The 27,765-nt window shown below is 39.4% G+C and overlaps 1 protein-coding gene across 9 annotated transcripts in view; it reads right to left on the bottom strand.

The window, feature by feature from the left end:
* The window catches only part of RASAL2 (RAS protein activator like 2), a gene marked incomplete at its 5' end in the record, with an annotated part of 380,591 nt that overhangs the window by 6,980 nt on the left and 345,846 nt on the right, over positions 1-27,765 (bottom strand). For 2 of the 9 annotated variants that reach the window (XM_081221812.1, XM_081221816.1), the window contains 8 exons: positions 4,101-4,188; positions 5,452-5,654; positions 7,957-8,091; positions 14,756-15,617; positions 16,393-16,592; positions 18,873-19,074; positions 21,033-21,269; positions 21,918-22,062. In XM_081221812.1, the coding sequence (XP_081077938.1) occupies positions 4,101-4,188; positions 5,452-5,654; positions 7,957-8,091; positions 14,756-15,617; positions 16,393-16,592; positions 18,873-19,074; positions 21,033-21,269; positions 21,918-22,062 (2,072 nt within the window). Of the gene's footprint in view, positions 1-1,145; positions 1,177-3,256; positions 3,371-4,100; positions 4,189-5,451; positions 5,655-7,956; positions 8,092-14,749; positions 15,618-16,392; positions 16,593-18,872; positions 19,075-21,032; positions 21,270-21,917; positions 22,063-27,765 lie in introns of those variants that run through there. The other 7 variants (XM_081221809.1, XM_081221810.1, XM_081221813.1 and 4 more) reach the window with 7 other exon arrangements.

Here is a 27,765-nt window from a genome sequence, read left to right as displayed (position 1 = left end):
ACAAGGGCTGAAGGTTAGATGCGATTCCTTGCTGTTACAGCATAGCTCCACAGGGCCGTGAGCAGCACTGCTCTGTCAGAAACGTGCTGCCCAAGGATGCGGAGTGAAGACCACTGACTGCCCTGGGGGGAAATTTAGGTAAAAGCATATGCAACAACAGCCTCAAGTAAGGCTTCCCTTTAATCTCCTGCTTTGGGGTGGGGCGGGGATCTATATGGCAGCAGGGCTGGTGGTCACAGTTTCAAAAGTATGAAAAAAACTAGCTCATACTTGTTATTATTAACATTGTTTTTTTCCTTTCCCTGATGGAGAACTCAGGTGGTAAGATACAAAAAAGTCAGCATTGTTAACTAACCCCTAATCTAGCCTAAGAGGCTTTTTACTTTGGGAAGGTAACTTGTTTTAAGGATAAGCAAAACTCAAAGAAAGAAAGAACTACAAGGCTTTTTAAAAAATAATAATTAAAAAAGTACAGCCAGTGGAATTTACTGGGATAACAAGTATAGATCTTTTAAAAGTCAGTAAGTAAGGGTTGGCCAGTGGTTACCAGGAGAAAAGGGGTGGGAGCCAGATATGATGTTTCCCCCTATGGTTAGAAATGATCTCTAAGCAGAAAACCTGGTAATATCTAAAAATGATTAAAAAAGAAAAGATATTTCAGTATTGGGATAAATTATAATGCCTCAGTTCTAAGGAGTGCAGGATTCTCTAGGGTTGATCCAAAGAAATTAGGTATTCATGAAAAATTATTTGATTCTTAAAGAGTCAAAAAAGGCTAAGAATGATTGTCTTTATTTATTTCCTGCAAGAGTAACAGCTGAAGTCAAGCAGCCCTTCTACTAAACAGTTGAAAGTTTCCAAGTGGAGAAACTCCCTTCTGTAACTACCCTCACTGCCAACCTTTCAAAGTAAAACAAAAAATAAAAGAAAAAAAATCAAACAGGGACTTTTGAAAGTCAAGTTCAGTTGGCAAAAGATGGCCTTGACTTCTCCATTCTGCTTCGATTGAACGGCAAAGCCATCTAGTTCCTGCCTGACAGGAAGGATTTCAAGTGTGGGGAGTGCAGGAGCTGGAATGTGTAGGAGGCCAGTGCACCGGGCCAGGGCTGGGAACTGCTCAGCTAGAGAATGGACGGGTTACTTGCCTGTTTGCATAATCTCATCTCCATTTATGACCTGTAATTTAACACAGCGGAGATATCACTTGCAACAGTAACTAGGCAGCTGCTTGCTTCTCCTAGGAGGAAGTTCTCCATCTGAGTCACATGGAGAGATCCGGGGGTGGGGTGAAAGGTGGCACAGTCCCTGGTCTGATGTTTAAGAAATGGTCCCTTAGTACCATCACCAGGATCTCCATGGTGGTGCTACAAGGCCCAGGACAGGGTCACCAGGGGAGTACTCATCCTCTCCCAGTTCCAATAGAAAGTGGCTGACCCCGGTGGGGCCTTTGGAGCATAAACTGACTCGAGGAGATGGAGAGGCTGAGTTCAGGGACCAGCCTTGTCTGTAGGGGCACAGGGCTGCTGAGAGAGAAGATGGAAACCAGTTCACTGGGTACCTGACCTGTCCTGTTTGGGGAAATGTTGGCCCATTGCTAGTATAAGGAAAGCAATTCATTTCAGAAATATTTTTTAACTGCCAGTGGCACCAAGGCAGATGCCAGGGACATAAAAGGATGGGTTCCCTGGCTGGGAAGCTTTCACCCCCAAACACGTCCTCGTTCTATTAAATAATGCCAGGAGGGCTGCCCTGCTCCACCAAACATGTAAGATGTAAGATTTATCCTTTCAAAGGGAAAGTCATTTGTTACAAAAGACACTAAAGGATTTTCATAGTCTTTTGCTAGAATAAGATTTTAATGTATCAGTGAGACAACAGCTGGAATTGGGAAACCTTCCTTTTAAGGAGATTATAATTTTTTAAAAAACCAGTTGTAGTGTTTATCATCTGTGCTGTGCATGGTGCAGTGGTTTTCAAAATGTGGTCTAATGGATTCTCCACGTGTTCTTTAGGGATCCATAGTGAGCCTCCGGTAGAAAATCTATTATACAGTAAGACATTCGTTGAGAGAAGCCCTTGTTCTCGAATGGTCAGCAGGAACAGCTGGAAAGCCATCTATGGGAGGCACCTCTGGTTCCGCCAAAACAGTCCGCAGAATCAAACCATTTGAAAACCACTGCCTGAAATATGGACCCAAACTGTTATCTAGTTTAGCCAGACCACAAGTCTGACATTGACTGATGCTTTGAGGATAAGAGTTCTCCCATTCCTGAATGGTGACGTCCTCGTGTTAACTGAGAGAAGGTCCTTACTTTCCAGAGTTTTTGAGCCCTGATGAACCTGATTCCCTCCCTTGCTTTCACCTTCTATGCCTATGACTCCTGCTTCATACCCAGTCATCTTACCCTAGATGTCAAAATGGGGGCAGGGGTGGGGTAGAAATCTTCAGAAGCTAATGATGAGGTTGTCTTGACAGGCAACCGAGAAAGTGGAAATACTGTATGCACAGAGCCAGGACTACGACACCCCCAAGCTCCCTCTGCTTAAGCCTGACACGGTTTTAGACAAGCTGAAGTTATTAAAACTGTCTGTATGATCTCATTAGAACTAAAATCTATTCGGGTGTAGTTATTAATAGAACTCTCCCTGCTTTACACTGTCACATTGAAGATCCCAAAGTGAACACTTATCAACACTTGTTTTCCCGACTAAATTGCCTTCTTTATCCAGACTGTTTCTCTTAAGCCTCTCAGATGAATTTTTACAGTGTGTCTGTCGAGAAGGCCTTGTCTCTGTTACCCTTCCCTCACCTACCTTGGGGACACCTAGAAAAGTTTAAAAAATGGACCAAGTAAGAACTTTCTTCTGATTCTTAGGAGGTCTAAATATCCAGAAGCTGCAGAGTTCAAGGGTCCAAACTATTCTGGGAACCGTGCTGACGAGAGAGCATCACAACTCACCCTCGACTGCCGGGTCTCGTGCACGTGAGGTAGTAGGAGGCCCATGGCGCCCTCTTCCCGTGGCTGTGCTTTCAGCCTTACTCCCAATTCCTTTGAAAAATAAACCCCATCCCATAGTAGCCCTGTCAGGACACTAGACTGGGGGTAAAATGCGTGTTTAAGAATACTGGGGGCTCTACCATAGACTGACTACTGGCTGATAGGAAGAGAAGAAAGTTGGACATAAAGTCCTTGCTCCCATTTCTATTTCAGAGCTGAGGGAAATGATATGGTACTTAAGGGTGAGAAATGCAAACCTGGCTGCGTGGTCTTCAGGGAGGTGATGCATTCAGTGGCCAGACCAGCCACATCCAAGCTGCACTGCCTTTTGTTATTTGTTTCACTCTTAAGAAATACAACCGTGTTTTGCACTGATAAAATGAAAAAGGAATTAGAAACGTGTCCTGCCTCCTGGGTTTTGCTCTGATCACGGACGTGAACCTGGGAGGGGGTGCTCTTGGCAGTTGTCCGTCATGCCATTATTATCACAGGTAGAAGCTGCAGTGAGCAGAGGCCCAGGTTCTGATTTCATCAACCAAAAGAGGCTCTCCAAGCACAGCGCCAACAGAGAAAGGCAGCCAAGCGAATCCCAGGCACCAACGCCAAATCCGGAACCAAAAGAATAACACGGAAGGGTACCTTTTACAACCCTGTCTTTCCCCTGCAGCTAGACTACTGTTTGGGGCCAGAGGCTGATGGCACAGTGGACGTGACTGACAAGACTGTGAACATCATAGCCAAGCAATGGTCAGTGGAGGTCACAAGCCAGACACATGCAGTGTACTTTTCACAGGTACCCCCTTAGAGAATGCCCTCCTTTCCAGAAGGAAAGAAGTGAACCCCATCATGCACTAGGTGGAGATTTGTCGAGCAACTGCACTAAGCACGCTAAAACTTTGCTAGGTTAACAGACTCGTCACCAGTAAAGGAAAGAAAAGGTCACAGAGGTCACAGAGAGACTCTTTTACTCTTCACAAGGTAATGCTGAGAACTTTCCAGTGACCTATTGTCCATCATGTGCCTTGGCATTTGCAAGGGGTGGGAAGTCAGGAGGTAACAATTATACACAAGTGCCTTCCACTAGATTAAGAACCTGCTTACCTGTGCATCAATTATTTTTTGCTTTGCATCGATAACTGCTTGCATCTCAGCATGATCCTTCTTCAATTCTTCCTCCACAGCCATTAGCCTAGAATGGGGTAGTAAGGAGAAATCAACATCTTCAAGGAGAGAGCTGGCTAACGTAGAGGACAAGAAACCCACACTCAGGACAGCTCAGTACTGCCACTCCTTCCTAGTACAAGATCTGCAACCACGCTCTATCTTCTCATCCACCTTAGAAGAAGACATCCAAAGTTGATTTCTCTACTGGGACTGGATTTTTACCTCCTCTGGAACAGCATTCCCACAATTATTATCTCCCTCTTTTCTATCAGATCCTTTCCTCAGCACAACTTATTTCATCTTAAAATAGCAAACCAATCCACAAAAACCAAACCCTCTCTTAATCTTGTTACCTTGTAACAGCTGACCTTTCTCTTCCCCTGAACAGCTAAGTTTCCTCAGAGCGTACTCTACACATAGTAGGTCTACTTTCTTTCTCATCCACCATTCACATCTTAACCCCCTGATGTTTAAACTCCATGAAAAGCCTCTCGGTAAGACTGCTAAATACTTCTGTGCTGCTAAAACAGCAAACCTTCTCTGACTTTAAGTTACTTGACCTGCCTACAGCATTTAACAACACTGAAGCACAGTGGTCATGAGCATGGACTCTGGGGCTTGACTGCGTGGCCTCAAATCCCAGCAGCAACACTAAGTGACCTTGGGCAAGTGACTTAATAAATTGGTTGCCTGTTTCTTTATTTGTAAAATGAGAATAATAATAATGCCTACTTCAGAGGTTGGCATTAATCAAATTATTATTAACAGATTAAACATTTTATCTGTAAAGTGCTTAGAAAAGTACCTGGCCCATAGTAAGTGCTATGTAGTGTTTGGTAAAATTGCCCCCTCCCTTAGTCTCCCTTGGACGTCCTTGGCCTTCTCCCTTGATTCTCTGGCCCTAAAGACATCCCATGAAACTCCCTTCCACCTCTCTGGACTTGCTGTAAAAAAACTAAGTTAGCCTTTGACATTGAATACGTACATTTTTAAGATTCAGTTTTCCTCTAAGACCTCTCAAGTGAGTCACTAAGTTTTAATTTTTTCTAATTGTTACAACTAAAGGAAAATAGACTACCTCTATCTTCAAAGGAAGTGCACTAAGGTCTCACATTTAGAAAAGTGTAAGAGATACAGTCAGCCGTCACCTTTGTACCAAGTACCACAGAGGACATGCAGAGTTGAAAATGGCTTTTGCTGCCATTGCTTTAGGATTCTCTGGGTCATCGTCCCACCTCTTTGCAGCCCTAGCTACCTAGCCCACATCCACCGCCAGGCGACCTCTGACCTGCTGATGATGCTCTTCATCTGGCTATCCTTCTCCTCCTGCTGCCTGCGCAGCCTCTCCTCGCTGTCCTCCAGCCGGGCCTTATACTCCAGCAGCAGTTTCTGCATCTGCTGCTCCTGCACCAGCAACCGGCGCTCATACTCCTCTAGCCGCCGGCTGGACACTCGCAGGCGCTCCTTCAGTTTAGTAATTTCCTGTTCGTACTAGAGGAGAAGAGGCACCACAGACAAGAAGAGAAATACTGGAGTTACGCTGGTTTTAGACGTTAGTGACTTATTTTTTACGAAAGAAACCCTAGGCAATGGAGCTGGATGCTGCCTGAACTGCCATTCCACGGGCTGCGGACATTCTTTAAAATTATCAACAGGCATCACTTAGGAGCTCTGCCCACCTCCTAAAATTACATTTTTAATCTTACCTTGGCATTCCAAATCTATATATTTATGTATCACTCTCCACATTAAACTACCAGTTCCTGCAAGCCACGTCCAATCTGTGACGGTATCAAATGGGAGCAGGAAAAAAAAAGATCAAGCTCTTAGAAGTCTGACAAATAACTTAAAATAAGCCAAAAGCCAGTTGTCTACATGAGAAAAGATTTCTGTATCATCACCTGTACTGTAGGATCTCTGACATGCCTTCACTCATCAGGCTGCCATTCTTTCACCCTCCTAGAGCCAGCCCTTTAGAGAGCAAGCAGCACTTCTATAATGTTAAGTTACTAAATCAATAAATAGAATTTTATGGCAGAATAGGTTATTGCTGCTTTCTCCCCAGCTATAAAAGTATAAAACATTCAGGTCACAAGCTCTAAGCAAAAGGCCTACATGTTCTCTGAGGCCAATTAATACTGCCTCTTGGCCCATTTTCATGATGTCGTTCATCTGCTCAGTTTGCTACTGCTTGTTGGAACACATATGTCTGTTTTCTCACTAAATCTTTATATACATTTATATTCACTGAAGCTTTATATAATTCAATTGGTTACGTGGCCCTTTCTTGTACTGAAGCTGCTGTGGGTTGGGGTTTGAGTAACTGGAATGTCAAATTTCTGGGTGAGTTGAGAAGCATTAAGCTTTCTTGTATATGGCCTATTTAAATTCATTAATAATTAATGATAAATCCGTATGCTGCTTTGTAAAATGCAATGTATTTTTACATAATATTCCATTTAATTGACAATCAGACAGTTAGCTTCTGCTTATCCAACGTCATGGTCCTACACTATGCTTATTAATCCAGAAGGTCAAAGATGACAGTTCTTATACAGTTTGAAGAGGTAGACTGCATCAATAAGAATAGTTTAGGGGCTTCCCTGGTGGCGCAGTGGTTGAGAGTCCGCCTGCCGATGCAGGGGACACGGGTTCGTGCCCCTATCCCGGAAGATCCCACATGCCGCGCAGCGGCTGGGCCCGCGAGCCATGGCCACGGAGCCTGTGTGTCCGGAGCCTGTGCTCCGCAACGGGAGAGGCCACAGCAGTGAGAGGCCCGCGTACAGCAAAAAAAAAAAAAAAAGAATAGTTTAGGACCCTGCTGATAAGTAAGCAGAAGCTACTTGTCTGGTTGTTAATGAGGTAATGCCATACATGATGTCAATGTTCTTGTTTGATAATCCTTATTCTTCATGTCAGCTTTTCTTAACAAAACAAAACGAAACAAAACTGAAGCAATAGATAATGTCTTTTTTTTTTTAGTCAATGTCTTTAAAAAAATCAGCTATAGTGTTACAAGTTCTTTACCCAGAGAAGTTGAAAAGAAAAACAGAAAAAGGGACTTCCCTGGTGGCGCACTGTTTAAGAATCTGCCTGGCAATGCAGGGGACACGGGTTCGAGCCCTGGTCCAGAAGATTCCCACATGCTGCAGAGCAACTAAGCCCGTGCACCACAACTACTGAGCCTGCGCTCTAGAGCCCACGAGCCACAACTAGTGAAGCCTGCAAGCCACAACTACTGAAGCTCATGCGCCTAGAGCCTGTGCTCTGCAACAAGAGAAGCCACTGTAATGAGAAGCCTGCACATCACAACAAAGAGTAGCCCCTGCTTGTGGCAACTAGAGAAAGCCCTTGCACAGCAACGAAGACCCAACGCAGCCAATAAATAAATAAATAAATAAACAAACAAAGAAAAACAAAAAAAGACAAAATCATTACAAAGATATAGAAAGGAAGTCTAGTCCAAGGGTAATCTTGACTTTGGTTAGTTATACAGAAACACTAAATATTCACCTAAAATGACTAGAAATGAGTAGCAGAGTTTTCTCCAAGTTAAGGCAACTCATACTAAAAAAAAAAAAATTAGAGCTAATCCTCCCACCGCAGCTTGATGGACATTTCCACATATTTTCAAACACAGACACTACTGAATTATCATACACAGATACGTATATAAGGGTTAACATAAGAGGTGGAGCTGAAGTTGGGGACCCTGGGGAGATCATCTCCTTGGCTAGATGACCCTTTGGGTGGCCTATCACTGTGTGGGCAATAAAGATAGACTAGGTTCTACCTTCTCGGCATGCTTGGCTTCATCTTGATTTTGCTCGGTTTCTTCTACATCTTCTTCATATTGCCCATTGTTCAGAACCCAGGCTGCTGTCCTCTCTACTGGGGACATTGTGGCAGAGTCCACAGGTGACTGAACCTGCGTCAGAAATACCTATTAGCATCTCCAAAAAGAGCTCATCCACAGTTAGGTTTCACAAAGAGAGCTATTCTTAGAAGACGTTATTGTGATCCCTGTTTTCTGTTAAATGTTCCCAGTTCTAAATAATATTTTGTTACTGCAAGGGCTGGTGGTGAGGGAAGAGAATATCCATTTATACAAGGATAAAATATTCTGAAATGTTGTGAATAGAAATCACATCTAAGAACCTGCCTTTTTTTCCCTCCAAAGAGGGAAAGCCAAGGCCTTAAAATTGTTAATTAGTCCAATGGTTTCATCAGGTCATTACCTAATGAAATTACGATGATGACAGAATGAGAGAAAGCACAAGTTGATGGTTGATTGCTCAGGTGAGGAAACATCTGCTTAACCAGGGATGATCAGGAACCAAGGAACTGATTACTGCTAAACAACTCACAAGTACCCATTTATATATCAGAATGCCAAATTCTTAATTTTCATATCAACCATTTAGGGAAAGAGAAAAAAAAGTGATATTGGTCATTTTTACAGACACTGACTTCTTCATGGGTTAACATCACTCAGAAGTCCATATTTTACCAGAAAGTTTCTTGATGAATACAGGATCAAAACAATGGACATCAACATAGTCTAAGGGATATTTCTATCCAGTTAGGATAGCTAGATACATTGCCCTTTTCCAATAGATATACAGAGTGATAAGAATTCTGGCTTTGAGTAGCAATTCTGCTACTTACATTGTCACTTAATCTCTTAAATACTTTTTTCCAAATCTATTGAATAGGGCTACCACCACCATCACCACCAATCCTGACAATCTCCCAGGGAGTTCTAAGGACTGAATAATATAATGTATGTGAAAGTTCTTTGGAAACTATGGAGTACTATAAAGCTTAGACGTTATTACTGTATTTATGCTTAGAAAACTGGCCCTGGATATGACAATTTATATTGGGCTACTGAACATTAGTGCTTTCTCCATAAACAGTGCTGGAAATAGACAACAAATTCTTTTTCTCTGCCTTTCTTGAGAGAAAGAGAGAGAGATAGGCAGAACAAAGCATTTTTATGTGAGTTAGCCTTTTTATAATTAAAATGAGTTTCTATTTTGAGGACCAATACTCTATAAATAATTGGAAGGGAATTTTCTCTCCCATGCAGAGCTATGTACCTTAAGAATCTTTATGTCATTTTGGAATAAAACCCGGTTAAACTCTAAATATATAGATATTTTAAAATAAGGGGTATCTTGAGGACTTTGAGATTTAGAAAGACTAGATGAAAAAAATTGGTTGCAGAGACAGAAAGGTTACTTGGGAGAGACTTTAAAAAATATTCATACAAAAGTAGTATGAAGGTATTTCCTAAAGGTTTGAAGAAGAACCTGGTTTGGCTGATTTACAAACAGATTACAGATACATATCGATAAAAAACAGCTTCATGCCTGAGGCACACACAAGCAACAGTGAACGAACTTTTAGAAATTCCTTCTTTAAAGCCATTTTCTCCACTGTGTCAAGAAAAACATAAACATGTCTTAAACTTCAGTACCCTCAGTTCTTAAAATGTCTACCTTCATCTCCACTATGGTAGGTAGGCTTCTTATACTTCATTCATTTGTGTATCATTCTCATTATTTTTGTCATAACCACGTTGTCACTGATATATTATTTATCATCTCTTTAAAACAACCTTTTTCAGTTAGCTAAGTCCTTATGCTAAGCAATATTATCAGTAAAATCATGAGTTTAATGTTATATATATTATAAATTTATAAATACATTTTATATTATATTTTTCTAATATGTATTAAAATAATTAAATGATTGATTAAATACCTTGTATATTTAAATAATTTTTAGTATCACACTTTGGAAACACTGATCTATAGACTATAGTATCATTTATATTAAAAAAGATAATAATTATCTACTTCAAAAGTTATTATGAGAAACAAATGAGATAGCATGTAAAAGCAGTTTGTAAACTACAAGGTACTTCACACACACACACACACACACACACACACACCCCTCCCCTAGTTCTCCCCCTACTGGATTTTGAAAGCAGAGCACAATAAATTGCTTTAGTATTTAGAGAAAAATAGTTTAAAAAGGGGTTTAGGTTTTTATTTGATATATGTACACCTGAAAGGCAAAATATTGTGGTTCTGAGTCTTTAAAAATTAATAGAAAGTCAATACTTAAAGGAGACAAATGCCTTTTTAATTTTAGAATCTTATTCCTTTACCATATAGGGCACAGGAGAGGTGCTTTTCTGTGAAACCAGGATTTTCTATTCAGCTGCTGCTTGAGATAAAGTAGCCACTAAAATGAATAAATTTAATGTTTGGAATTTATAACTTCAAGGAAGCTAATTCAGTAGCTTTCTGCTTTATAGTTAACAATATGTTGTTTGCAAGAACTTTCTTCCCCTGTGATTTGTTACGAGTAACTATTTTTGAGTGCCAATAAATGCACTACAAGCTAATAGTATCCCTAAGAACATACTAAAGAGAGGTCTTAGCCCCTAAAAGCATATTAAAAACAACTTCTTAGGTAATCTAGGCATAAAATGTAAAATGAGAAGCTGTAAAAACAAAGAGTTGGTTCATTTCACTGGTGTCGGTGGTAGCTACCATATCTTCAGAAGGACTAACAATGTCCAGTGAATTATGAGACAGTGTACAATGGGAACTGGGCATTCCAGTCTATTCCTATTTTATTGGTTGAATCTGTTTTTCAACCACTCCTCATATACCCTAGCACTTTGCATGGCATACGGTAGGTGGTCAATAAGTTTAAAAAAAATAAATCAGACTAATATAACTATTCTTTGTATTTATGATAAAACCTTTATATAATTATAAAGAGCAGAAAAGTAATATTGAACAAATCAGAAATAGTTTTATCTACATTGAAGACTATGGAGGTGATTTTTATTTCAAAAATTTTTTCAAAATTATTTTTTATTGTAATATGTTCTTCATATGAAAAAACTGTATACTGTCTTTTACATCTATTTGATTGATCTTCTGAGTGCTGGTCTTATTTTCTGATTAGACTGTCAACCCTTGAAGCATGGCACCATATATCATAGAATTTTTTTCTTTTGGAATTAGTGACTATGTCATTGCACAATTGATGCTCAATAAAATATTATTCATTTATTATTACTTTGGATTCTCTTTAGAATTCATTACCAAAGTATAATTTATTACTAAGAGAAGGATACCCTATGTTTTTCCTCTAATCCTTTGGAAGTACATCAAAGGCTTTTCCTCAGTGATTGTTCTATCTCCTTTATAAGCTGGATAGATAACAAAATTTATTACCTCTAGTTTATAGTCAAAGAAATTGAGAAAAGAGGTTGGTAAATGGTTCAGATGCCATCTTGCTTAGCTATAGCCTTAAGAAGAGCATTTTCTCCATTGACTTCCAACAGTGGATCATTAAAGAAAATGAAGGATGAAAAAGACAAAATGAAAAGGAGCCCGGATTCCTGTTAGGAATATCACCCTTTTGAGATAAAGCTTTTATAGGGTTTCTCTGGGAAAAATAATAACGCTTTAGGGCAAAAGGGCCTGAGAAAGCAGTTTCACTGATCCTACAGTTAGCCTGGCTATGCTGAGGATGACTGAGAACAGGCCGGTTCCCTGTTTATTTACTAGATATAAATAAGACTTGTTGCTTTCAGCTTCTCCATAGTCTGAAATAGTCAGGTTCCCATAAATGAATAACACTTTTGCTATCAACACCAAAGAAAGAGCTGAGTAAATTAGTAAGTAAACTCTGAGAATCCTTGAAGAGGTTGGTTAGGAGAGGGTTCAACAAATCCAAATGTGAAAACTGTAGCATCATTCTGATAGGCTTGTCAAATACCTATTTAAAAAGCCTCTTCAAATTAGAATTTCTAAGGTTAGGTAACACGCTATAATCTGAACAACTCATATATTGTAAATAGAGTCTATTATGTGCACAGAGTACATGATACACAAAAAAACAAGATGGAGAGGAAAATGATTAAAAAGAAATCCAAACAGAGGCCGAAAAGGGTCAAAAAATTCCTTCTCTGTAGAACTAGGATTTTATTTCCTTCCTACTCAGCAAATGGAGAAGACTGAAGCTAGTTACACTGCCAACAATGGCCGCTCCTTTGTGCTAAGATACAAGTGGAATTTGCATGGGACAAAACCTCCAATAATTACAAGTGCCGGCAGAACAATCCCCACAAAGAAATCCTCCAGTTTTGGGGAAAGAAGAATTCCCCAACACAATTTGCAATTAAAATCTGTAAAGGAATTTATGTAAAAAATGTGCTGATTATATAGAACATCAGAGGCTTCATGGGAGTGAGATGAGAAAGGCAAGCAAGAAAGATAAGGAACAAAAAAAAAAATAAGTTTGAAAGAATAAAACATCTGCATAGAAAAAGCCAGTGTAGAAAAAACAGAAAATTGAGCAATCAAAATACAGTGATTTATGGTTTAACTGGTATGACAGTGGCAGCACCAGCAAAGGCACAAACAGGGCTGAATATGTAAAGCTGTGCTGTGGCTATGCCCCACTTCATGCCAACATAACATAGACATTCCCAAGCTCATTAATGGCTATGGCTCAAAAGTATTTTAATTGGTTGTCTGAAGACCATATATGCATTTCCTACCTACCATCTATCCGGACAGCTTTCTATTCACACACAGAAACACGTAGTGCTTATATGATAGGTGTTATATTTTCCTACAGCACAGATATTATAAATGACAATTGGTTTCAGATGATCACACAAAAGGCTATTTAATTTACAATATCTATAAACAGTCAGTCTGAGTCATGGGTCCTGGGAATTGAGGACAACATGATACAGGAGGGAAGGGTAAGCATTCGTCTTTTCTCTCCAGGGCTGGGCCTAAGTCCACCTTTGAAAAGTAGGCCGAGGGCCCGCCCTGTGCCCTGTCTTGCCCCTCTCTGCCAATCTGATATTCTTCTCTACTCCTTACCTCATCCTCAGGGCCTTCAAGCTGCACTAAACCTGCACGTAGACATCTGCCTCCACACAGTACTGCATCTCTAAAATTACTTATCTTTCTTTTCTCCTCTCAATCAACAATTTAATTCTCTGAAAGGGGTTGATCTCAACTAGAAGCTAGCATAAAATCAAAGTATGGAAACTAATTCACAATAAGGTGGGAAAGACTGATAGCCTCCTAATGTAAATTAAATGGACATATATGACATATATATAAAAAAGCATTTTCATTTAAAGAAAAGGAAAAAATTATATAATATAATCATTATGTAAATTAACAGAGTATAATCTTTTTTCCTTTTCTTTAAATGAAAATGTGTATTAAATGAAATGAATTGGTGAAATTTGGGGAAATATAACAAAATAAAAATGAAAAATTTAAGACTGAAGAAAAAGTTTATTTCTCAGGAAAGAATTGACCAACTAGGAGGTTTTGCCCAGGAAGTTGGCTACCAGAATCAGCTTAAGTTTTTCATCCCTTCTTCTACTTCTGTATCTAAGGATTCTGTAAATGTTCTAATTTTTTTTTTAAACAATAATTATCAAAGTAGGGGCAAGGGCTCTGGCCACAGCAGAGTGGTGGCAGAAGCAGCCCAATCAGTAAATGCCTACCTATAAAAACGCAAATATACTAAAGAGATACACTGGGGGTCTCACTGCAGTCTCCTCTGACCACTGATTCTGCTGACAAAAGGATTTGTCATAGATCTCTTCTAATCACAAAGCTCCCTAATACAAATAAAGTAGGGTTAGGTTTCAAAAAAAATTCAACAAAGCTTTTTTTAGGAGAAAAATCTTTTTTAGATGAAAGTAAGATATGTATATATGCATTCATAAGGTTCTTAGTTTATTTCAAGAGCAAATATGGATTGGTGCCTCAAAATGTAATCTGTAAAGAAGAGGTGATAAAATTCTTAAGGAACATTTTTATTTGTGAAGAAAAAAGTTTGATAATCTTATATTAAATTTAGGTGAGACACGAGCTGGGCTTGTCCATGTAAATAGAAATATAAGAGATTTTCATAAATGTTTAGAGAATACTTGTCAACCACCTGTGTTTCTATCTTTTTACCTCTCTCCTTTACCTTGCTTCTATAGGTGTTCAGTTGTTTATTTTTCTAGCCATTTCCAGGAAAAGGCACACGGGGACTTACTACTTCCAGAGGGAGTTGGGGGATGGAGTAGAGAGCAGTTACATTAAACTCCTGGCTGAAAGTGCAAAACTTTATTCTGGAAACTTAAGAAAAAAAATTAAGGAGGATTAATGTCCAGATTCCCAAAATATATCCTAGTTGATTCGGCCTGTAGATTCACAGCTTAAGTGTCTAATTATTACTCAACATCACAGATTGTTCTCAGTGCTGAGATCACAGCTCTGCTGCTTGAAGAGACAGAAAGGCCCCTGGAGTGGTTGTTACAGTCTCCTGAGAGTAATGAGGCAAGCTACATTCTGCTGCCTCATCTAGCCAGAAGCCTCCCAAACTTTTCATTTCCTCTTCCATTAAAAGGTGGCAAAAAATAGTTTTAAGTGGAAACCCTGCTAGCAATTGGATTTCTCAATGATTTATATATAAAGAACCGAGGAAACAGTTGGACCAAGAACCTGGCAGCCCCCTCCAGCACTCACCCCTACCTGCTGTGTCTGCTGTCTCTGGATCGCTCTCACTTTGGGAACAGGGCTCTCTCTGGAGGAAGAGGACTGCTGCCGGGACCGGCTCCCATTTTGCACAGGTTCGGCCACCAAAGCCGCAGATGCCAGTGACATGCTCCCGGTGCTACGTAGGGAAGCACTGTGTGGCAGGGATGGTGGGGCTTTGGCTCGGGCACCTAGCCCAGCCTGGTCCATTTTTCGGATCTGGGCCTGCCCCGTGCTATTCTGCCGTGGCAGAGCAAGAGGTATGTGTCTGTCCGACACAGTGTGCCGCCTGGAGAAGTCCTCACTCTGAGTGCTACGTTTGGTGAAATCTTCCATGCTGCTATTGCTGGGTCCACTGAGTTTGAAGTCTTCACTGTTACTTTGGCTCCTGGAACTGGCAGTGCTTAGGTTCTCCAAACTGGAATCCACAGAGGCCTTTGGCATTGCTGGAATTGGGTTATTGAGGTGATAGACAGGGTTCTGGAATGACAAGGGCTGGAGGCTGCCTGGCTGGTTCAAGGCTGGGTGCAGGGGCCTTCGCACTTGGGGTGCACTCTGGGGAGTGCTCTGGGTTTCCCGAAGTTGTTTGATGCTGGCCACCTGGGTTATGGAAAGCTGGCTTCCAGTCAGGCGCATCGGCACATCAAGCATGACAGACGCATGCTCCACTTGGGCGGCATGAGTGTCCTGAAGGTCCATGAGGGAGATGCTCCGGCCATTAGGAAGGCTACTTTCCTTTTCATCCTTTTCAGAGTAAGTCATGCTCTGGGAGGAGGCTTGCTGAACCAGCAATAACGTTTTCCCTCTGAAATAGCTATCTGTGTTGTCCTGGCTTGGAGATTTTAGTTTACGCAAATCACTGTGGAAAAGGAAAGGACCCTTAATTACTCCTGAGGCAAATTCAACAGAGTTAAGATTCCTCAACTCAAGCACATGAACTCTTCAGAAGGCTCAGAGGTCTGGTGTGGATACTTACATTGGTTTCTAAACACAGATTTCATCATCACAATTCTTAGGATACGATCCAACATTTTTAGTTTTTCTTCAAAGGTGAAGAATAACACTGTGTAGACCACTCCATCCCTGTCTTAGATTTTTACTAGAATTCCAATCATTTCCTAGTTAGGTTTTAAACCTCCCAAGGTATTCTAATTCATAGTTAATTGGTTCTGTCTAAACCTTCGAGAAGCCCTTAGTGCACAACCAAAGGGTCCCTACTAAAGGCACAAGTCTTGCCAATACAGAAAACAAAGTCTAAGCATCAACACTGTATCTACCTGTCCAGCTGACACAGCCAGCTCTAAAATATTTTCAACTGAGGTTCTCAGATTTTTGAGCGCTACAATACCTGAAAATATCAATTTCATAGAGCCCTTAGTCTTCCATTAAGCAGGACATAGGTTCTTTTTATAAGTTTGTTGAATATAACTCTACAATATCATTCTAGAAAATAAGTATCCTAGATCATGTGTATTATTATGACAAACAATTGGATTTATCTCAGAAGATTCTTTCCAACTGCTCATGATTTTAAAGTTGTAAATTCAATAAGTAAGTTAAATAGATTTTTCCCAAATCTCTAAATATTATCTCCCTCTGAGATAAGTAGTTCCAATTCTCTCTGAAATTCATACCTGTCAGTAGGGTCTTCAAAAATTTTCTGCAGCCCAGAGGAGAGGCTTCCACTGACATTTGGACTGGAGTTATGCTCAGTGAAGCGTCTCAGTTGCTGTTGTATTGGTGTAGGATTAGTCAGAGATTTGGTAATATCAGCAAGAACACGAGGGAGAGGTCCCAATTTTGCCACGGTTGCCTGTAGGAAGGAATTTTCACCCTAATTGGACAATAAGCATTGCGATATCCACCACAGATTGTTTTTGGGACAACGATGCCCATTGATGGAGGGGTGGAGGTTGGAGGGAAGGGTAGGTGTTTGCATATGGGAGTGGCAGGTTCATAATGCATTGTTATGGAGCAGCAGAACCATGGCGTCGAGATGAATGGAGGAGGCGAAACAAGATGCAGCAGACATTGAGGAAAGAAAGGAAATAGAAATTAGGATTATGCAAATAAAAATTAAAAGACATGCTCAAAACAACCAAACTATTGCCATTCCAACTAAAATAGACATGCAAAGCAAACTAAGTCTTTGGGAGGCTGGTAGATCAAGGTGGGGGAGGGTAGGGGAAGAACCAAACACCTTCTAACCAAAAAGAACTTTAAGACCAGAGGATTGGCTAGTGTGATGAAACTTCCAAAGAAAAGGGATCATGTGAGGAAAGAAATGCATGCCAACATACAAGAAGGTGTTGCATTCAGGGGTCCAGAGCACTGCAGGGCACACAGTTGATATTGCCATCCACTAGCCATTTAATCTTGGGAACCCTGACCTACTGCCAGCTGAGTTTGCATCAGCAAGACAATTTTTTTAAAAAAATTTAAACAGCAAAGTTATGACACATCTATGAGATGTGTCTAGATAGATGTACTGCTGGTTCCCAGGACCAAACAGCAATTAAAAAGGAGAACGTGTGCTTACACAGCAAAGCCTGTTAAAAAGACCTTGACCCTGAATAAACCAGGTTGATTTCAGAAGACAACTGTATCTGCATCCCACTGATGCAGTTATTCAGTGAAGAATAACTTTTTACGATTTGCCTTATCCATCTCAAGCATTTTTTTCTTTGGGGAATTCTCATTCTCATGGGGTCTTATGGGAACCTTCATCCATTAGGCAGTTTTACATGGCTGCCTCTGGGCTTTTGGTGTCTTCTCAACAGACTCTTCTACCCTGCTTAAATGAGTACAGATCCATCTGAAGAATGTCTTTACTCGCTTGACTCTCCTGAGCCATGACTCATATCCAAGGAATTTACCCTCAGCAAAGCTGCAACTTAAAATCTAGCTAGCATTTCTAAAAGTTAAGAAGGGGTCCTTGAGAATAAGAAACAGTTTATTATTTTACAAATGTTTTGGGCACCAGTGGGCACCCTACCATTTACATTTCCTCAGGAAAGTGGTCTTTGTTAATAGGTTTTACTCCCCGCTCCCTCATTTTATTGGTGCAATGTTTTTAAAGATAATTGGTGGTGGTGGTGGTGGTGGGATGAATTGGGAGACTGGGATTGACATATATACAATAACGTATATAAAATAGATAACTAATAAGAACCTGCTGTATTAAAAAATAAAATAAAATAAAGTTCAAAACATAAAAAATGTCTGACTCAAAAAAAATAAAGATAATAGGAAAATGGAGGAAAACAAGTAAACAAATTCTTATCACAGAAAAATAACTTTGTTTTTTGAAGTTATTCTAACATACCACCACAGATATTTATAAAGTAGCTGTAGCAAACAAAAACATCAATAAATAATTATTGTGATAAACCTCGCCAGAGTCTGTTAGACTGTTTTCCATAACAAATTCTATTCCTCTTTGCAAAATTCGAGAAGGAAGAAAATGATTGGCAAGAAAATGATTGGTATATATTTAGTTATTAATATGATATACAAACAAATTCTTAGCTTATAGTCAGAAAATAAATGATTAAAATGATAATTGTTTTCTCTATTCTTAATTCACATCTGCAGATGAAAAGAAAACATCAGGATTTCCAGATCCCACATAACTCTATAGGTACTAATAGTTATGTTAAACCCTCTGACTTGCATGATAAAAATAAATCTCATGGTAAGTTACTTAAACACGATAGTCTCAGTATTTTCTAAGTCCACACTTCCGTTAGAAATTACTACATGAGGTTTCATCTCACTCTACTATACATGAATAAGGCTTCACACACCAATATTTGATATTAGTTTCTAGGCAAATACACAAACATATTTGTTTATAGAAATATATACTCCATTAATTCAGGTAACTACTTAAAAATATATGTTAATAATTTTGTGACTTATTAGAATTTCCTGGTTTGTAGGGCACATATTTTACTCAGAAATCATTACTATTTCCTCCCAGACTTCTAGGGCAAAAGGTTGCTTTCAACAAGCAGAAAGCATGAATGTGATTCCTCTGTAGATATTCTCCAGAATCCAGGTACATTAGAGTTCTCTACCTCCCATCTCCTGTTACCCTTCCCGCCTACTTTACCTTATCAAGTTGGGAAACTACTTCCCACAGTAAGGAATGCAAAACTGAAAGCTCTCGGCCCAAATCAATGTAACCATCAAAGCCTGGGGTGTTTGAGATGGTGTCTGGATTAGAGATCTCCAAAAGAAAGCGCTTCATTCCACCCCATTCGTGTTCTAAAAAATCATTCATGAATGCCATGTATTCCTCTTTGTTACCAAATCTGAAGTAGAGGGAGAGAAAATGAGAAAGAACATATTCAGGAAAAGAGATGTGATCATTTTGAATTGACTTTACACAGAGCTATAAACTTTTTTATTTTGAGGAGGTGACTAATTTGTTTATTATCTATAAGTGATAAATACTAAAACATACTTTCTTAATATTACATTAATAGTCAAAAACTTTGAACTGCTTTCTATTCTCTATAGGTTAAAGACAAAATCCTTTTTTCCTGGTATTTAAAGCCATTGTAAACATTCATTATCAGTATAAACCTTCAATATCACTAGCTTCTTCAAAGTCCCCCAAATACATTATACTCTTTTTCTTCTCCAAGTCTTTGCTCATGCTATTTATTTCTACTAGAGAACTTCCTCTCTTCTTTGCCTATCTACGTTCTCACTATCTTCCAGGCCTAGTCTAAGTCCATAAAACATGTTCCAAAATAAACTAGAAACAATTTTTACAAGAATTAGCTCAAATATGGGTAAACATGTATATTTCTGTGTTAGCATATATAGAGAGCACACAAAGTTAAAATAGTGCACTTCTAAAAAGCCACATGCTAGAAAAAAATGTATCTCATTGAGGTTCTTATCTTTTCCTTCAATTCATTGCTATTAGAAACTTGTACTTAAGCTTCAATACTGAGTAAATCTGGGATCGATTTTGCCAGTGTGAATTGCTTCTCAGTGATTTCTTAAAATTGGTTTCTATAAATTACAAAAATTATACAAACTTAAGAAAAAATTGAAAACAATGAAAAGTGGAAGGAAAAAAGGGTAGGTGTATCCATTCCACCACCCAAACATATCTGCTATTACAGTTCAGTGCATTTCTTCTCCAACTGCTTTCTCCTAACTTCTTTTGAAAAAGTTGAAAGCTACAGAAAAGTTGAAAGGATATACAATGTATACCCATATGCCATTCACCTATATTAACCAACCGTTCCCATTTTGCCAAGTTTGTTTTCACTCTCTCTTTTTTTGATTGAACCATTTTAAACTAAGTTGCAGACATAGCCTCTAAGTACGTTAGCACCTATTTCTCCAGAATAAGGAATAACGCTTACATAAACCAATGCCATTGTCACACTAAAACTTTTAAAAGACATTACTTATAAATTATCTCATATATAGTTCATATTTAAATTTCACCAATTGTCCCCAAAATGATTTTTATAAATGGTTTTTCCAGTTCAGATCCAATTAAGATTCAAGCACTGCATTGTCTCTTTTAATCTAGAACAGTCCTCCCTCCATCTTTTCCATTTTTCATGATATTGACTTTTTGAAGGGGCCAGGTCACTTGTCTTAGATAATGTAACCATAGAATTTTGACTGATTGCCCTTCCCAACGTTCCTATACTTAGGTTTTTGTGTTTTCATATTGTTGGGATAAAAGTATATGCACCATTTGGTATCCTACCTCTTTTTGGCTGGAGGTTTTTTTTTTTTTTTTTGCGATACGCGGGCCTCTCAGTGTTGTGGCCTCTCCCGTTGCGGAGCACAGGCTCCGGACGCGCAGGCTCAGCGGCCATGGCTCACGGGCCCAGCCGCTCCGCGGCATGTGGGATCCTCCTGGACTGGGGCACGAACCCACGTCCCCTGCATCGGCAGGCGGACTCTCAACCACTGTGCCACCAGGGAAGCCCTTGGCTGGAGTTTTTAATAAAACTTTTCATTTAATATAATTATATCTTTATCATTTTGCATATTATTGGTTCTTTGTAAACACAACTTGCAGTGGCTGCAAATATTCCACTGAATGCACAGACTACTTAACCATTCCTCTATAGTGAATATTCAAATCGATTACAATTTTTTTGCTATTTTTAATAATACCACAATGAAAATTATGTAACAAGAGTTATGAGGCACCCCACGCTCATCCAAAGGTTAGGTCTCATGTACTTTTTAAACAATGTTGTTAAAAAGTGGTTACGGTAGTGACACCTACTTGGCAAAGTTGGCCAGGTTCTGGATGACCTTGGCAATTAGAGTTAGAGTCCGAGATGTGCGATCATCAGGATATTCCTGCATGAGGTTGAAGAGACTGGGAGACATGATGGCTGGGCACAGAAAACGGAGAAACAACGAGGCACTGATGAGCCGCTCGCTGATGTCTTGCTTGCTGCGGTTCAGGCACTGCTGCTTCCAGGATGCAAACACTTCTTTCAACTCACGAGGGAAAACACTGGGGAAGGAAGAAGGACCAAATATAAAAGTACCATAACCCAAGAAAGCACAGGTGATCCCACTCTGGCCCAACAGAGCCAGGCTATGAGGAGGGCCTAATAGAGAGAGCTTCTGTCTGATTTATGCCTGAGAAGTGGTGGAAAATTCATAGACGTCCAGATGGAGACCAGAAACCCAAAGCTACAAAACTCAGGAATTAGTGTAAACTTAGTTTTGCAAAGTGGGAAAATGGCATGAGGCTCCCGACTAAATCATTTGGTTTACTACAGCTCATCATAATCTCTCTAAAGACTGTTCATCAAAAAGCTTCCAAAATCTCACCAATTGCTGGGGTTAGAATAATGATCAAAAACCATTAACACATTTGTTTGACACTAGTAAATATGTTTAAAAGTCCTTAAAATACTTTTGGTATTAGAGGATGTGGTGCTAATATTCTGGGGAAATATTATATTTATGTGGATAGTTCAGAGCAACTTCTGCTTACAAGAGAGGTTTAGATTTTAGACAAAACTGTATTAGGGAAACTTTCAATTTTTCCCATAAGTCCTTCCTTTGGTTGGGAAATAACAGTTAACACTGTGATAACTCATATTGCAAAACTGAAGTTCCAATAGCAGGGAATGAAGCACCGACAGCAGCTCACCAGTAAGAGTTGATGATCTTGCAGAAAGCCAGCTCACAGCACATCTTCAGGTTGCTCTGATGGTCTATCAGTTCGCTAGATGAGCATTTGCTGGGATCCACTTCACAGTTTTCATCTGACTCATACAAAGCTTTGATGAACTCCCCTATTTCAAGAGAGAAGATGACGGACAGTATAACTATAAATAGTGTCTTCCTGAAGAGAATAAAAGAATGTAGGATTTCTGTACTAAAATGTGTAATGGGGAATTCGTTCTGATGCCTGACATGGAGGGCACAAAACACCGTTCACGAAGGGTTACTGCTCTGGAACCCAAGAGATACCACCTCCTATACGTCATGTTTATTTTCCTTACTCTGGAAGTGGAAAAACAGCACTCATTAACATCATCATCATGGTATTTACAAAAAGAATAATGAAACTACTTTAAAAAATGCTACAACTTTAAATCTTTTACCTGAAACCACAAATATATTTAATTAGCAGGAACTCATTACTTATTCTTATTATAAAGCCTCTTTACCTTATGAATAATGTTGTTACTATTTTAGAAGAATAAATAACCCAAGTCTGAATGATTAGCCTACCTATGCTTTTAACTGCTAATACTGGTGCAAACACATATTCAAGTAAGGGTCTCTAGGCCTACCTCTCTTAATGGGGATAGTCATTCAACATAGCACAAAGCAGAGCATCTCTTTATATAATTTGGATGTTTTTCCAAATAAATTTAGCTTAGACGCCCTGTTCATATATCTTAGCCTCTATAGAGATATGCCCAGTATTTCCTGTAAGAGCAAATCCTTACCTTACCCGTTTATCCTCCACCATGCACTATACCATGTATTTGTTCTGTTCTATGTTTCACACTGTTTTGTGCTTATTTGTTCACACGCTTGTCTCATCTTCAGGATGAATACCATTGAAGGTCAGGGACTGGGTTCTATTCATGTTCAAATCCCAAACCTATTAAACAGCTTCCAAAGCACTGCAGGGGCTCAATAAATACTTGTTAGAGATGGTAGTATGTTTTTATTTTTTGTTTTTTCTAGGTCTTTATGACAGAGGAGTAGAACTTTCACAGCTCCTTTTAAATCTGCTTATATTAACTGAAGTTCAGGCTAGTTATTAATAGATTTCATGAAAGTGAACAGTAATTCCTATAAAAAATTAAGTGGCAGCAGCAATATCAAAGAGCATCTTCTATCAAAATGGTTAGTACTAAGATTAATGAAAGATTTAAAAAATAGCTGTGATAGAGGATGGGAACTGATTATTTGGAAGAACAATGCTTGGAGAAGAGGAATCTAAGTGATGCACAGAAAAGAAAGTGGTGCAGAGAAAAAGTGAAGGCTTTGGAGCCAGAAAGATCTAGGGTCAAATCCTGGACCCATCACTTAACCAACTGTGGGGCCATGAGAAGTCACTTAACTAGTCTGAGTTTTGGGTGCTTTATTTGGAAAATAGCATTAATCACTCCAACCCTCTAGAGCTATGGTGAGGATCTGAAAATAGTGCATGAAAAGTGTCTGATATGGTGCCTGGTACTTAGTGGGGGCTCCATATAATAAGTACTGTTATGTACAAACTTTGTAAATTTAAAATAACTTTTCGGGCTTCCCTGGTGGCGCAGTGGTTGGGAGTCCGCCTGCCGATGCAGGGGACGCGAGTTCGTGCCCCGGTCCGGGAAGATCCCACATGCCGCGGAGTGTCTGGGCCCGTGAGCCATGGCCGCTGGGCCTGCGTGTCCGGAGCCTGTGCTCCGCAGCGGGAGAGGCCACAGAAGTGAGAGGCCCGCATACCGCAAAAAAAAAATAAAAATAAATAAAATAACTTTTCATAGAGCGAAATAATCAAAATTGGTAAAAGGCTTTTAAAAATGTTTACCAACTCTCACAGGATTTCTATTGAACATGTTCTCAACATCACCTATGCTATGTGCTCCCACAGAATTCACCTCATTTAAAGAGTACCTGAATTTAAAAATAAGCCATCAATGTCAAATACTTCATGTAAAAATCAATCCACCTCTAAATTTATATCATTAATATTCAGCTTATACCTAGGTGAGTTATACCTATTCCAGGAGATAATAACTAATATTAATAAATAACTTGTGAATTTTGAGAGTATTTTTCTTTTACTCTTCAAGAAAAGAACCAAATAAACAACTCAAGGGTCCAGAAGTAAATTAATTGTCTAAAGTTTTTTCTTTTTACCTGATTATGATATATTTAAAATCCTCCAAACTTGAGAAAATTCTTTTCACTTTTGAAACTGTAACCTGGGACTTTCCTGGTGGCGCAGTGGCTAAGAATCCACCTGCTAATGCAGGAGACACAGGTTTGAGCTCTGGTCTGGGAAGATCCCACATGCCGCGGAGCAACTAAGCCCGTGTGCCACAGCTACTGAGCCTACGCTCTAGAGCCTGCAAGCCACACTACTGAGCCCACGTGCCACAACTACTGAGCCCGTGCGCCTAGAGCCCGTGCTTTGCCAACAAGAGAAGCCACCACAATGAAAAGCCCGCGCGCCGCAACGAAGAGTAGCCCCCACCCCCTGCTCGCTGCAAGCACAGCAATGAAGACCCAATGCAGCCAAAAATAAATAAATTAAAAAAAAAAAGAAACTGTAACCTATGTCTGATAGTGTGGAAAGTACCACATTGAAAGGTGAACTTTTATAGATCTGCACCTAGAAGCTGTTTAGCCGATCACAAATTACTGAGACAGATTTAATGATCCCGTCATGTCTGCTCTCCTGCCTTTAAAAAAAAAGATCAAGGACAAAGAGGATGGGTGTTCAATATGTTGTTTAAATTTGAGTTTGTGCCTAGAATGTTCCATGGTGTGTTTCATTAACTCATTATTATCTAGCATCCAAATTTCATGTATCGAAATAAGCCGCTAGGTACAGACATATTATTGCTAAAAGGAAATTTGCCTCTGCCACCAATGATGGAAATTAGGCCTTTTTAGAGACCTTTCTATATGTCACAGAAGATGGTGTTTCCTGTTGATCAGATGCATCAACATGCAAACTGATTTCAATTAGAAAGGTAAAAGGGGTTAACAGATGAAAGACTTAATTTAAGTCTAACTGAGGCAGAGTCTGTACACAGTAACGCTTTTAATCAAGATAAATGAAGACTGGCTAAAAGGCAGGTAGATATTGTTTAATATGACTGGCAACTTTTAACTCAATTTTCTCTGAGAATTCTTCAGGTAGCCTGCAAATAACATCTATTTTTTTTTTGCCCAATGTGTACGAAATACAACAAAACTTTAATTATTCAGAGTGCTCAGCTGTATTTATTAATTTGATTTTTTGGTTTACTGCGATTCACTGTGAAGCCTTTTTATTTAAAACTTCTCATAGGGACTTCCCTGGTGGCGAAGTGGTTAAGAATCCGCCTGCCAATGCAGGGGACACGGGTTTGAGCCCTGGCCCGGGAAGATCCCACATGCCGCGGAGCAACTAAGCCCGTGCGCCACAACTACTGAGCCTGCGCTCTAGAGTCTCCAAGCCACAACTACTGAGCCCACGTGCCATAACTACTGAAGCCCACGTGCCTAGAGCCCGTGCTCCACAACAAGAGAAGTCACCGCAATGAGAAGCCCGCACACCACAACGAAGACCCAGTGCAGCCAAAAATAAATAAATAAAATAAATTTATATATATTAAAAAAAGGCTAACTAGAAATATGGGGAGTTAGATGGGGAGAAGACAGTAGAATTTCTTTCCTGAAGAAGCTTACCAATTAATTTTGTTTGTGCTCTTGGAAGCAGTATCCATTTTCACCACCCTGGTCCTTGCTTTTGGGTTACAAATATAATAGAGATTTTTGTAGGGTTACTTGAATTTCTTCCCCTGCTCACTGAATCAATTTTCAGGTCTCATTGAGCCAATCAGCTATTTAACTATTAACTGTTCTAGAACAGTTAATAATTAACTGTAATGATTAACAAAGGACTTGTCTCTCCTTTTCACTTCAGGAATTATTTCATTTGGGAAGCCTATTTAGCACACTGATGGTAGAATATGAATACCTGATTTTTAAGAAGTAGATGGTCAACAAATATCTACACCTTTATCTCCCCAGAATAGAGAATACTGTTTGAGATGCATCATCATTGCTTTTTATAAGGCAGTGCAAATCATTAAAGCAAACCATGATATGTAATTTATGATATGACTGTATAAGCTTTTTATGTGAAACTCTGATTCTGTACCTTTCCTAATGTCAATGAAAGTCCATTTTCACTAGTCTTCTTTTAAATTCCTATTAGATCTTAAACTAAAGCACATGACTTAGAGAAAAGAAATAAATATGAAGATAGGAAGCATGAGAAGAAAAAATGTACTTCTCCAAAGTAGGAATTAACTGCTACTACAGTGAGTCCAGCATAGGTAAACACAACGGTCCTGTTTCTTGAGCAGTCATTCACTTTTTAGCCTGTGCAACCTGGCTCCTGTGCTCCTGAGAGCAGTCCCAGTCATCAAAATGCAATAGCCATGTTTTCTTTTTAATCTTTACTTTCCTCAATCTCTGACTCTATTGATACTTTTTTCCTCTTGGTGTCTAAGACACAGTATTTTCCTGGTTTTCTTTCTTTTTTTTGCATGTGTGCATGCATGCTTCCTCTCTCTGACCACTTCTCTGATTCCTCTGCTTCCTTCTACACCATAAACCAGGTGCACTGTTAGATCTGTCTTTGGCCCTATTCTCTTCCTGCTCCTGTAATCTTGTAGTTTCATTGATTCCTTCCACATGGGTAACTTAGTCCTAAATTTTCATCAGCCAGCTAGACAGATGTCTTGGGATTTCCTATCTAGAACCCCTGGGGTTTCCTACTTGAACTTCAAGTTGAATACATGTGAAGTGAAAATATCATTTCTCATTCTTTCAAGCCTACTACTTTTATGTTCTCTTTCTGTTAAGAATCTCATCATCCTTCTTGTCACTCACGAAGGCCCCAAATTCACTGTAATCTTTGATCTCCTCCTCCACCACGCCCTGCCCCATTCCCACAAACTGAAAAGTTGCCAAGTCCTATTAGCTCAACTTCTTTACTGTTTCTTAGATCCAACTTTTCTCTTACTCTTGGCGATTACCTCATTCAGAGTCTTGTTATTTCTTGCCTTCCTTATTATAATGGCTTCTTAACTGGTCTCTGTGTTCAGCTGCTTTCTTCACCAACCCATTTAAATCACTCTGTTAAACTGATTCTATTAAAAACACCCTGCTCAAAACTTCCAGTCATTCACCAATGATTACTGTAAAATCTACACTCCTCAGCCAGGCAGTCAAGGCCCTCAACTCATTGGTTCTAATTATTTGTCTAATCATTTTTGTTGTTGTTGACTTGTCTTTTTCACTTTATTTTCCAGCTAATTGGCTATATTCCAAACATGCCTGGTTCTCTGGTACCTCGATACCTTTTTGTTCATGAGGTTCTTTCCATGTTAATCCCTGCCATTTCCCTTGTCCAATCTCTGCTTTTATAAACCTTGCTAAACTTCGAGCTACACACACATCATAAATGTCACAAGGGAAATTTTATAATTCCATCAGGTATAATCAATTTCTTTAATTATTTGAAAAGGCACAGGATTCTCTTTCTCTTTTTGGTTATAGGGATACCTTATCTTTCTTATCTATCTATATTGTAAGCTCCCTAAGGGCAAACATTTATCCATTCATTCATACCTTATTGTCTATTCTTGATAGCCTCATGTGACTGCTGAGCACTTGAAATTTGGCTAGTGCAAACTGAACGTGTAATAAGTATAAAATGCACACAATTTCAAGAGTTAGAATGAAAAAAGTAAAATACTTCATTAATA

Source organism: Mesoplodon bidens (genome assembly GCF_964165515.1).
Source record: "Mesoplodon bidens genome assembly, chromosome: 2".
NCBI lineage: Eukaryota > Metazoa > Chordata > Mammalia > Artiodactyla > Ziphiidae > Mesoplodon > Mesoplodon bidens.
Note: the sequence above shows the minus strand (reverse complement) of the source record. Positions and strands in the feature narration are given on the sequence as shown.